This window comes from Lagopus leucura, unplaced genomic scaffold, assembly GCF_019238085.1.
Source record: "Lagopus leucura isolate 7727_CA_CO unplaced genomic scaffold, USGS_WTPT01 Super-Scaffold_73, whole genome shotgun sequence".
NCBI classification, from domain to species: Eukaryota; Metazoa; Chordata; class Aves; order Galliformes; family Phasianidae; genus Lagopus; species Lagopus leucura.
In genome coordinates, this window is record NW_024962252.1 from 10,820,920 (window position 1) to 10,833,797 (window position 12,878).

The 12,878-nt window shown below is 42.0% G+C and overlaps 1 protein-coding gene across 2 annotated transcripts in view; it reads right to left on the reverse strand.

The window, feature by feature from the left end:
• Positions 1 to 8,164: 8,164 nt before the first annotated feature.
• TRAPPC12 (trafficking protein particle complex subunit 12) overlaps positions 8,165 to 12,878 on the reverse strand; it is a 45,575-nt gene continuing 40,861 nt past the window's right edge. For both annotated transcript variants that reach the window (XM_042891979.1, XM_042891986.1), the window contains exons 10-12: positions 11,605 to 11,705; positions 10,843 to 10,930; positions 8,165 to 8,508 (exon numbers count right to left, since the gene is read on the reverse strand). In XM_042891979.1, coding sequence (XP_042747913.1) covers positions 8,266 to 8,508; positions 10,843 to 10,930; positions 11,605 to 11,705 — 432 coding nt within the window. In that variant the 3' untranslated portion in view covers positions 8,165 to 8,265. The remainder of the gene's footprint in view (positions 8,509 to 10,842; positions 10,931 to 11,604; positions 11,706 to 12,878) is intronic.

Consider the following 12,878-nt stretch of genomic DNA (forward strand, 5'->3'; position numbering starts at 1 on the left):
CTGATTACACTACTAGTTGCATATACACTTAGAATCACAGAATCACAGAAAAATGTAGGTTGAAAGGTCATTTGGAGGCCATCTAGTCCACTTTGAAGCATGGGGCCAACTTCAAAATTAGATATACAGCCTCTTGGGTTTTGAAAATCTCTGGTGCAGGAGACTCCACAGTCTGTCCAGGCACCTCTTCCAGAGCTCAGCCAGTCCCACAGTCAGGAAGTTTTCTTTTTTATGACCAAATCCCCTGGCACAGCTTATAATTGTTTTCTTTTGCCTTGGAAAGAATCTGGCTCTGACTTCTTTGCAGTCCCCTCTCTAGTGGGAAATTCTGGTTATGCCTCCTCTCAGCCTTCTCATCTCCAGGCTAGATAAACAAGTGTCCTAAACTGGACTTTGGCAATCCAGATTGTTTATGAAGGTAAACATGATTTTCCCTGTTTTTGACTACTGAGGAATGTCACTTGTAACTAGCTGACAGTTAAACTTCAACGAGTCCAGTGGCCCAGAGTTTTTTCACCCACTGTGTAGTCGATATCCTCAGCCTGACTACAGTGCTACAGTGGGGAACAGTTGAAAGCCTTACTGCAATCCACCATTTTCCTCTGCTGCAGAGCCAGTTGTTTTCTCTGAGAGGGCCTGTGGAATGGTCAGACAGAATGTGCCTCTGGTAAATTGGTGCTGACCTTATGTTTTCAATCTCCTATTTCGTGTGCCTAGAATGGCTTCTGTAATGGCTTGTTATAGAATCATAGGATCATTAATGGTGGAAAAGACCACTGAGATCATCAAGTCTACCTTTCAGCCATCACCACCGTGCCCCTCTGTGCCATGTCTACTCTTGTCTTGAACATCTCTGGGGTCGATGATTCCACCACCTCCCTGGACAGCCTGTTCCAATGCCTCACCACTCTGAGAAGAAATGTTTCCTAACATCCAACCTGAACCTCTCCTGGCCTTTGAGGCTGTTATCTGTCATCCTCTCACCACTTACCTGGGGGAAGAGGCCAATTCCCACCTCACTACAACCTCCTTTCAGGCACTTGTAGAGAGTGAGAAGGTTTCCTCTGAGCCTCCTCCAGACTATTCCATAGTTTGCCTGGGGACTGAAGAAAGGCAGGTCAGCCTCTTTTCCCCCACATCCTATTACTCTCCTTTTTGAAGATGGCAGTAACAGTTGCCTTTTTCTGGCCAAGATGATCTCCGTGATCTCTAGGACCTTTCAGAGATGCCTTGCAGTGCCATTAGCCATCTACATTTACAGTTGCTCAGGAATCCATTTTCTGATCTTTTTCTCTTGATGTTTTTGGCAGGTAGACTTGGGAGAGCTGGGCTCCGTTAATATTCATTCTGCTCTGAATCAGTGCTAATGAACTACGTAGGATTCTGTTTTTAATTAAAGAGAATAAGCCCTACTTCATTCTTGTCTAAAAATGTTCATAAGATAAATCTACATAATCAGCATTTTAGCATGCAGCCTCCCTCATTCTGACCTAGTACATAAAGCTTTGGTTTTCTCTCAGCAAAATGTAGCAGTTTTCTCCTGTGATTTATTAATAAAATTAATTTGACTTTGGGGTATGTGGTTTTCTTTCTTTTTTTTTGTCTTATGCTGATATTAAGGACACATGAGCAGCACTGTTACTGCAGCTGTTATTCAGCATTTATTTTCCTTGGTCATGCTTCTCTGTAGCACTGGATGAGTCATTGATTGTGTGCCTCAGTTTCTTCAGCTGTGAAATGGAGTGGACTTAAACCTGCAGGTCCATCTTTCAGTAAATGCCTCACAGTTATGCAGGATGTGCTGCTCCTCAGCAACAGGCACAGAATGGTTTTGGGATGAGTGTTCACCCATTTTTGAAGGGAAACGGTAAAAGCTTTTATTTTAAAAGTTGAAAACATTTAGTAAAAAAAGCATGTGTAGTTCTGCCTTTGGGTTTTGGACCACAAGGTAGCAAAAGAGGCAGGTGCACCATGTGTTTGTGTTGGCAGAGCTGGGCTCAGTTTGTGCTGTAGGGTGCGTGCACAACCCACACTTGTAAAGTGAAAGCCTGCGCAGAACTTAGATCAGCCTGGATTAGCTTCTGTGCAGGGTTTCCTAAGCCTGGCTGAAAACTAAGTTACCATCAAAACCAAAGTTTAATTAGAGTCAAGTCCGTTGGCTAAACTTGTATGGTTGCTGTGCTATGCCATGCCATGTGGTTCCGGGCTCTGTGTGCCATGGCCATGGTGGCAGCGCTGGAGTTCCCTCTTGTACAGCACTAAATGCACTGAGGCACCCTGGTCCTGGAATAAACGTACAGGATTTTTCCAGATACAGCTACAGGATTAAACAACAATTATTGCCAGCAACGGATTTGATTTCTTTGTCTCATATGCCACAGGAAGTCATATTTCTGAATACAATGTAAAAATGACTCCTTTCTCCCGATGCTGCTCTTAATCCGTGGTATTCAGTCTAGCTTCTCTCTTCCCCTTAAACAGAAGTCGGCACGAGACTGTTTGTTCCTCCTCCACATACAGCACCATTACCCCATGGCAGACCAGGAGCCACCAGAAGGAGACCAGGCAATGCCCTCTGCTTGTGAGAGGCTTACAGCGTAGGGATGAAGGGATAGGTACAGGAAAGGAGCTGCCCACTGCAATTGCTTTCAACGTCCCACTGATATAGAGTGTGACCTCGGAAACAGGGCTGAACCACCTTGTTTTGTTGCCTCTCTGGAGGAATATAAACACCCAGTACAGCTCCCATCTCCGAGCTGTCAGGGATAACACACGATAACACCGCCAAGCACCATTCATCATTTTCATAGCACAATGCATTCTGTCACTGAGGGGTGGCTGTGACTGTGAGAGTCTCACTGTGAGCGCTTTTAAACACATGCCCTTTAGTGCTGTAGGTGTTCTTGAAAGGCTGAAAGCTTTGCTATCCAGAAGTATTTTTGTCAGCCAGGAAGAAAGCAATTTGGGGCCAGTAAAAGGATTCTGTGAAGAGCTTGCATGGGAGATTACACTGGGGGGAAAAATGTTAATATTAATAGAAAACGCTCCAGGGAGTGGAGGGAGAACATGCAGTTCCTTTAGATGAGAAATGCTGTTTATAGCTTTTTTTTTTTCCCCCACATACTACATATCTAAAAGTGAGAAGTGGAATCAATACTTTCTGGTCCAAAAACATGAGACTGTTTACTGCAGCTAGTGGAAAATCTCAGTGCATTGAAGTAATATTAAAATTTATGTGTTTCCAGCAATGTCATGTTGGCAGCAGTAACACAGATGAGGGGAATATTTCATCTGCTTCAGGATTAAAGAAAAAAAAGGTAGGATAAATGGTACTGCATTGAGGGGTTGGAAGATAGCTTGTAGGGTATCCGTGTATTATTTTTCACATTAATACAGACTTGTTTGTAAGTGCATGTACATACCTTTATCATGACCAGCTTGTGAGAGCTTAGCCTTGTTTTTGCCATGAACTCAAGGAAAGCTGATCAATGGGCCATTTACTAAATTAGATGGGCAAACAGGTGGCCACAGAATCCATGACTTTGGCCTCCTCTGTTATGTATCCCCAGGTAAGTGTCTTTGGCTGAGATAAGAGAGACACGGACCTGTTGGAGCTTGTCCACAGGAGGGTCGCCAAAATGATCCAAGAGATGGAACACCTCTCCTGCAAGGACAGGCTGAGAGCTGGGGCTGTTCATTCTGGAGAAGGTACTGAGGAGACCTGAGAGCGGCCTTTCAGTACCTACAGGGGAGCTGGAAGGAAAAAGGGGGCACTTTTTATCAGAATCTATTGAGATAGAACAAGGGGAAATGTTTTTTAACTAAGAGAAAAGTGAATAGATTGGATATAAGGAAAAGGTTTTTTTCTTATGATTAGGGTAGTGAGGCACTGGAAACGAATGCCAAGTGAGGTGGTGGCTGCCCCATGTCACACTCGAGGAGGCTCTGAGCAACCTGATCTAACTGTAGGTGTCCCTGTTCATTGCAGGGAAGTTGGCCTGGATGGCCTTTAAAGGTCCCTTCCAACTCCAACGATTCTGTGATTCACTTGGCATAGCTGGAAGCCTTAGTGCTGGGACATGTCACAGCCAGTCTGCAGTTCACTAACAGCATCCACACCAGGCACTTGGTCCTGTGCGTGCTGCCTGTAGGTACGTACAGATGAGATCTTCAGCCAGCTAGCTGAAGGAAGTGCTGATGGAAGGGCTGTCCCAGCCTGCGCTGCAGGGTGCAGGGGCTGTACTGCTTTCTGTGATTGCAGAGCTTGCGCATGGCTGTCGGCGGCTGAGCTTGAAGAGAAAAAATCTTCATGTATTCAGAGTACTGAGCTCTGCCGGCAGAGCAGGCACTCTTCTGCCTAGTTTCTGACTCCAGATTTAGCTTGAGATAAAAATCTATTGGAAGGGACAGTGTCACGACAAAGGTGATCATTTAATATTGGCTGGAAGAGAGAGATGCACCTAACGGCTGAGGTGGCAGCTGAGCACCACACTGGAGAATGTCCCTTGTTGCCAAACAGCGGATTTATATTTAGGTCAGACAGACACTGGGAGCCTGTTCTGTTCTGTGTTCAGAAATTACATCATCTGTTTGGGATTTTGTCCTCTGAAAATGATAGAAATTCTCAAATTCCCCTCTCTCTCCCCAAAACAAGGTCACTGTCAGTTGTCTTGTTTCCTGAAGCCAAATAAGCACACCAACACATTGGGGAATGAGGCAGTGTTACCATTTAAATATTCCTTGCTTGGAGATCCGTATTTGATCTGAATTGCTGCACTCACTGTGACTTTACGATTTGATTCCCCAAACATTTTGCATTTGCAAAAATGTACTCAGATATACTTGCAACTTGAAAAACCTGTGATTCTATGCAAGTCACAAGCTCTCATTTTTTTAACTGTGTTTATACCCAGACAAGACAAAGAAAGAAAACGTGGAAAATTAAAAAGCTTGGGCAAAGATTCAGCAGTTAAAGGGATGAGGACATCTTTTAATGGTGGCTTCTCCTGCTGTTGCGCTCTGTGGGATACTCCCACTAATTTTGAGAAGTTCCCTGCCATTTAATTACCTTCTATGCTGCTTGTCAGGGTACCACTAAGTAAGTTGTGCCTATCAATGAGCCGCATCTACTGGTGGAATGTTGGACTGAGTCTGGTGGTGGCTATATGGCCCTGGCACCTTGAACCTAAATAACAGCCCATTCTCTCCCTCCCTTTGTGGGTAAATTGCGAGCTGTTGTTGCTGGCTTTCAGCTTTTTCTTTTTTTTTTTTTCTTCTTTTTTTTATAATGACGAGCACTCTTGTGTATATATAACAGAGGATTGTCTGCAAGTGTGCCCAAAGCTAGGATAGGATGAGATGGTGTCAATCCAGAACAGCCAGGATAAGGCAATAGCTGCATCCCCCTGCCCACCATTTTACGCACTCAATGTAGATGAGAACCTAAATTTGTAGTTCCCAAGCTGACTTGCAGAATAGCAGCTTTCCACAATCATTGCCATCAAGCCAGTGCTGGTGCTGGTTTGCATTCAGTACCACAGAACCACTGTTCAGGTGCTAAAAAGTCCATGCAAGCTCCTACAGAGTGAAGTGTCTCTCTGTTAAAATACATATTTTCCAATGTTCTATCAAGCAGGTAGAAAGAAAGGAGGGAAGTGGCGCCTTCCTTGGAGGTCATTTTGTATGGAAGAGCTCATGTTTAGAAAGACCATGTTCTAACATCTTTAGAGTTTCATTGGCCTTCGTGCCATTGAGCAACTTGAGAGATTGGTTCTGGCTGCTGTGCTTCTACCTATCTGCAATGTATTTAAATCTGAGTGTGATGATTTGGTCCTGCTTTCAGCATGCTACTTTTAGACTGATTGCATGCTGAAGCAGTGGAAGTGTGTTTCTCACTACAGTAAATATGTCTGGAGATGAGGCACTGAGTATCTTGCAGAATTCTGCTGGGTGGCTGCAATGCGTTTGATTGATGAAGTGCATTAGATGGCACACAGGTGAGATGGACGTAACTTACTGTGCACACTTCATTTATTCCCTTGTTTTGACGTGGAAGACACCTGCAGCAAAGGCTTCAGAAAAGCATAGTGTGTCTTACACCACTGTCCAGCAGAAAACCTGCCAGTCCCCTGGGGGGGTGGTCAGTCCTGGTACATCCTTGTTCTGTAACCCTCTGGATGCACATCAGACTGAGGAAGGCTTTGGCTGCCAGCTCAGTGTTTCTGCAGAGTCACGAGCTCAGCTTGCGTGCAGCTGCGTGAGTGTTCGTACTGACATGAAGGATGGGGCAGGAAGAGGAGCGGTCACCCTGCCCGGTGTTCAGCAGTCCACTGCAGGCTGAGGGCACAGGCATGTCTGCATGTTCCTTTTGGGAACATATCGTGTGTCCAGGGTGAAAGCTGAGGCACGAGGAACATCTCAGTGAGCAGCTGGTCGGAGGATGCTGCTATCACCTGAGCTGTAGCTGGGTACTAGAAATGGCAGAGAGCTGCTTATGCGCTTTGGAGGATCAAGGTCTCTGTGCATAATGTAATTATCTGAATGTCTGAAGTACAGCTTATTTGCTCTTTTAATAAAGGAAGAAATTTAAATGCAAAACTTCTGGTAAGGCACATTAAGCTTTAAGGCTCGCATACAACAATCAGCTCACTCAGGCTATGCTTTTCCCACTTAGCTCTTCTCACTTAGACAGATGACACCTGCATGCTGTGTGTTAGAACCGAGCTCTGCCCTCATTTACACCAGGAACCCTCATTACATTCAGTGGAATTCATTGAATTTAACAGGATTGCCTGGTGTAATTAATGTTTTGAAGACAAATTTTGTCTTTAGCAAATGCATATACAGCATCTAGATACATAACTGCCTGAATATAGGAAATTCAAGCACTTCTACATATGTTACACCCAAACCATACAGCCACATCGACACAGTTTCTTGCATTTTACAAACAGTTAACAATTTGCATACACCCAGCAGTGGTAATATGCTTTTGCATTTAAATTTTAATTATTCTGCAAGTCTACCAGGATGTCACTTGTTTAATGGCCTGCTGAGCTTGGAGGTCACCTGGTCCAAATCTCCTCTACCATGCTTTTATCTGTGTAAAAGCCTCTACTAATAAGAACACAGCAAACATACCAAAATGAGCCCTATGTAGTAATACATATGTATTAGAATTTAGAGAAACTTGGGGATTATGTTTTCAGGGTGTTGGTTTTGTTTTTTTTTTTAATTTGACTCTGACTGGGATCATAAATTTTTATTCTTTGCGATCTGAACGCAGACTGTTATTTGCACACACAGCGAGCTTAAGGCACTACTGAATGCAGTTTCAAAGGAAGTGTTTTTATCCCTTGGTTGTAAAGCAGCAAAGTGACTTCTACCTGCTGGGTGGTAGTGACTGAGGCTACTTTCACTTACAACTGGAAAAGGCTAATTGAGTTTACCAAAGTGTCGTAGGAGTTGCAGAGGTGAGAAGATCACAAAACAAAGTAGTAAGATACCTGACCTTAAGCAGAATGCATAGGGATCTCTATGTTATTAAATTAAATGCCATTATAAAACTGTTTAACTGGACTTGTTCAGTTTGAGTCTCTGGATACAATGAAGGCTGTTACATATTGGGATTTCTTCCTATCTCTAAGAAATCCCCCCAGATGAAAAAGTGACCTATGCAGGAGATAACAGAACAGTAAAATTACTTACAATGAACAATCTGTTGCCAGACAGGCATCTCCAGAGGTCCCTTCCAACAACAACCACTTTGTGATTGTGTACAGTGGTTATCTAACAACCTCACTGGAGAGCAATAGGCACACAGAGGTACAGTAGTCAATATCTGGATTGAGGGAAATGACACATGCTATTAAAGCAACTGAATAAATGTGCTTTCAAAATTGCCTTTTCCATAATATACACTGTCAGTAACTTTTAGCTGATGAAATTAGCTTAGATCATTTACTCATTCATTGCTGAAAAACAGTCATCAAAACAAATAAGGTCAAATGCATTTTTTTTTCATATAAAAATAAGAGTCTGAGTAATTGAGCGTATGTATATATGCACTGTAACAAGGAATAACTAAGTAGGGATGAAGCTAGCTGTAGGTCAGCACAAAATCTTCACAATGACATGATTATTAAGAGACAATAATGCCATTGCGTATTTATAACTGAATAGATTTTATTTCACATTTACACAGTAGCAAGAGTATATACAACTTTTAAAATCAGCCCTGCAGGGAAATACTTAGTTGGAAATGATCTAACCTAACTTGAGACACTGGGTATTAAAGCTGTCACCCTCTTTAACAGCCACAGCCTCTAATAGAGCCTGCTTCTTCTGCATACTGCGAGATGACTCCAACTCGTACATGGTTGTTAAGTTGAAGAGAACGCTCTCGTGTAGGTAATGTTTAGGGTCCTGCTGAACCATTCCTTCCAACTGGCGAAGGGAATCCTTCAGTTTTCCCAGATAAAGAAGACAAACAGCAGCATTGTTATTAGCCTAAAGAAAAACAAATTGTAAATAAGTATCTGTATATATACATATATATATATCTATATGTTTGTATGTATTCCTAAATGATGAATGAGAAGGGAAAAAAGAAGTCTAGAGTAACAACAAATTTACCATCTGCTAAGAACTATTTTCTGTGCGTGCTCAAGCAACGTGAATACATTGTCACTCATGCAATTGTACCCTTTTCGTCTTTTCACAAGGTTTATCCTGTGCCAGTAGGACATGCTGACTTCTGTGAGCTCACACTCCAAAATATAACAGCCTAAAATATAACTACGTGGGTTGCTCTGAAAGTAATGCCCCCCTTTTTTTTTTTCCATGGAAACTACAACAGGTTAAAAAAAAAAAAAGCACAATAATGCTCTTCTACAGAGTGAATTCTCAGCTACAAAACCCTTTTTCAACAGTCACCACCGTTAGCTGTACCTTTTCCCCAGAGATGAACGAGAACCTGCATGCTGCACTCATAAACATGTGCACCAGCGGAGGTGACCCACTGCTGAAACACAGCACCCTCTGCCTCACTGTGCTCACATCCACCGTTTGGTCTCCATAAATGTTCAGCAAGTGCTAATGACTGTCAATGGGTGAAATTTTTTCTACATGGAGGAATTCAAAGCCACACCTTTGCTTCATTCTCACTTCCACATCAGACTGTGACATTCTGTGCCTACACATTAAATAGGAGGTATTTCTTTCAGAGTGGCCTTTGTAATACAGGACATTAGATAGTTAATTTGTTGAATCAGTTGTATCAGATTTCAGAAACTACACAGGCCCCTGCATACTGCCATTTTCATAGCTTTTTTTAACATTTTCACTGTATCTTTCAACACGTTTTCTCTCTGGCTTATGTATAGAAGTTCCACACAAGCAACAGGAAGAAATGATCCCATCACAAAGATACCTACAACCGACTTCTGGTAAGTTCAGCAAACAGGGCAATCTAATATATCTTAAATGATAATATCAGGTTCCATAGTTTCTTTTCCTAACATCAGGTTTTATGAGTTACCAAAAGATTCCACCACACAGTCACATAATTTGTTTAGCAGCAGAAACGTTCATACTTCACAGCTGTAGATAACGGAATAATACACCCTTTCAAATATTCTTTTTCACTCTCCTCAGGAACACTTACTAGTAGATTTCTCACAGTTTATCATACGTACTGTTTTACACCTGCAAAATGAAGCAATTCATGAGCTGCTTAAACTCAGTCCTCTCGGTCCTTTTGTGGCCTTGGATGTAGCTGTAGGGGTAAGCTGTGTGAGTTCTTATCATAGAATCATAGAATCATAGAATCACCAAGGTTGGAAAAGACCTAAAAGATCACCCAGTCCAACCGTTCACCTATTCCCAATAGCTCCTACTAAACCATGTCCCTCAACACAACATCCAGCCTTTCCTTGAACACCCCCAGGGTCGGTGATTCCACCACCTCCCTGGGCAGTCCATTCCAGTGCCTGACCACCCTTTCTGAAAAGTAATACTTCCTCATGTCCAGCCTGAATCTCCCCTGCCGTAGCTTGAAACCATTCCCCCTGGTCCTATCACTAATGACACGAGAGAAGAGGCCGACCCCCAGCTCACTACAACCTCCCTTCAGGAAGTTATAGAGAGCAATAAGGTCTCCCCTGAGCCTCCTCTTCTCCAGGCTGAACATTCCCAGCTCCTTCAGCCTCTCCTCATATGGCCTGTGTTCCAGACCCCTCACCAGCTTTGTTGCCCTCCTTTGAACACGTTCCAGGGCCTCAATATCTTTCTTGCAGTGAGGGGCTTAGGAACTTAGGTTCTTAGGAACCACTCACAAGAAGTTGCCACATGTAAATAAAAAATGTAAATAACCTGCTCTTCTTTAATCTCCTTTTGTGATGGAACCCGAGGCTGTGATGTGCAAAATGTTAAAAACGTCAGGTTTAAAATGACAATATCCCTTCAATGCTATATGAAATCAAGTTAATCTTACGTACACTCGCAGCTGCCATTTCTTTTTCCAACGTGCAGGTCTATGCTAAAAACAGTGAGTGCAAAAAAAGAAAAAAATAAAACCAGCATTTTTTGCAAAGATCCCATAAAACATCATGTTTTGGAAAGCCTATATGCATGACTAAGTATAAACCAGTTCTTTATTTCCCATCCTTGTCTGCACCTTATCCTTTTGTACACTAAAAACTCTGGCACAAAGGCTACACTTAATTTTTCTGTCAAGCTCTGAACACTCTTAATAAGTACTCTGATACTTATTAAATACATGTATGAAGGTATTACACCAGTAATAAAGGTGTTCATAATAAATGTAGCAATTTGGAGATTTACCACAGCATTTGATGAGTCGATCCTTAAAATTTCTGTGAAAAATCGATGAGCTTCTGCAAAATTATTCTGACCGAGGTGGAGAAATGCTCTAGAAAGTAAGTGACACATGAATGAGTTCTCCTGAAAAACCCAAGGTGATCATATATTTTAAAAAGAATGGACATCATTTTTTATTTTTCCTATTATAGATGTGAGAGTTTCTGACATTTGTTCTTCACGGTGTAATCTTAAACCGGCAAGGAGACACTGATTTACAGACAAATGGAATGACAACTCGGATCATTTGCTTATTATATATTCTGCCTACCAAAGCAAGAGTCTTCACAGTGTTTTCATTAATTCCAACGAAGATACTCTCTTCCTGGAATTATTCCTCTTTATGAAATTAGCTACGCAATATCATTTTCAGGGCACTTTTGAATTATATTTTCTAAATATATTAGGCCAACATGCTAAGTGTTCCAAATGGAGCCGCCCATTGTACAGCTCAATTACTGCTTTGTCTTCCATCACTCCTTGAAACTAACAAGCAATAGCTTTACTAGCAGATTTGATTTCAGAATAAGCTTTCTCCTTTCCTAAGTGTTGTTACTGAACCATGTGATACAGACCTTGTGGGTCTATATTCCATTAATTCTGACTTAAGACACATGTAGTTACATAAAAAAGAGAACAGAATTGTCTCAAAGGTAGCTTAATACTCATAATGTATACTTTGCAAAACTGTATTTTCAAGCTTCGTTTAGCCATTAAGTTATCTACCTGTTCATTAAAACCATAATTTGGCTCTGTAGTCCATCCAATTTGTGAGTCACTTTCTCAACATCCTGAAAATACTTTTCTGCAGTTTTTATGTCTCCAATCTGAAGAATAAAGAGATGAGATTAGAAGAGATCCAAACTGATGACTTGTCTTACAAAGGATAAGAACATGAAATCCTGTCAAAGGCCATTATCTAATTGTTTGGTACCACACTGACTGGTTAACGTTTGTTATCAAACAAGATGTTTGAAGAACCAAAACAAAGATCATGAGAAAGAACATCCAAATCAAATACAGTTTTACCAAGGCAATGATTTTCAGCAGTATTTGAGGAGCATTCCTGTACCATAGAGCAGTGGTGCCCCACCTCCTCATTTTTGTAAAATTAGCTGACATTGAACAGAGGTCAGACTTGCTTCCAGTGAGACTTGATGTTAGGCCACGGGAAATGATGGCAGATGCTCACTGCTCACAACCAGAAGCTGTCAATAAGCATTAAAATTTTAATGCAGTAGCTTGGTAGCTGGCACAGGACCTGTGCTCAGCCAACACACCACTTTTGGGTCGTGACCACTTTAGTGTATCAGACCAAAACATGTCAGAAAACAGACCCAGTGCAGTGGGTCACTGAGGGGAGGCAGTCTGTCTGCAGACTGAAAAACACTGGCTAGTGGTTAATGCAGGCTGAAGGAAAGAAGGATCTGCAAGTTGGCATTCCAGAACTCTTAAATACTCTTAGTATTAGAAATCACACTCTGCCCTGCTGCACTCTTATGCCACCTTTTGTTCTGTTCACAGTGGTCAGGGAGAACAGCACAACTCTTTTAACAGGAGCCTGCAACCACTGTGTGCTTAAGTCTACAGTCTGTCTGGAAACCAGGATTATTTTTCTGAAGTACTCCTAGGATTTATTTGCTGCTTTTAACTCTGTATTTGTGGCAACATTGTAGAGGGTAAGGTCAGACAGCTTTCCACTTCTGAAATTCTTTAATGCCCTTACTTAAATGGCAATTTTGGATAGGTGAGCCAGCAAGCAGTCTATTAAAAACATACAATAAATACTGGAGACTAAAATGCACTCACTGTTTCTTCATTACATGTCAATTCCTGCTTAACAGGTCAGGTAACTCTTGACAGAATTATGGTGCTTCTTACAACTTCTGTGTGGTAGCCTCTGTCTTCTCTTGAATTCTCCACTTCTCTTAACCCCTTTTCCCACTTACATGAAGGCATCTGCTCATGGCTGGCAGTATATCAGATCAAGGCCTCTTAAC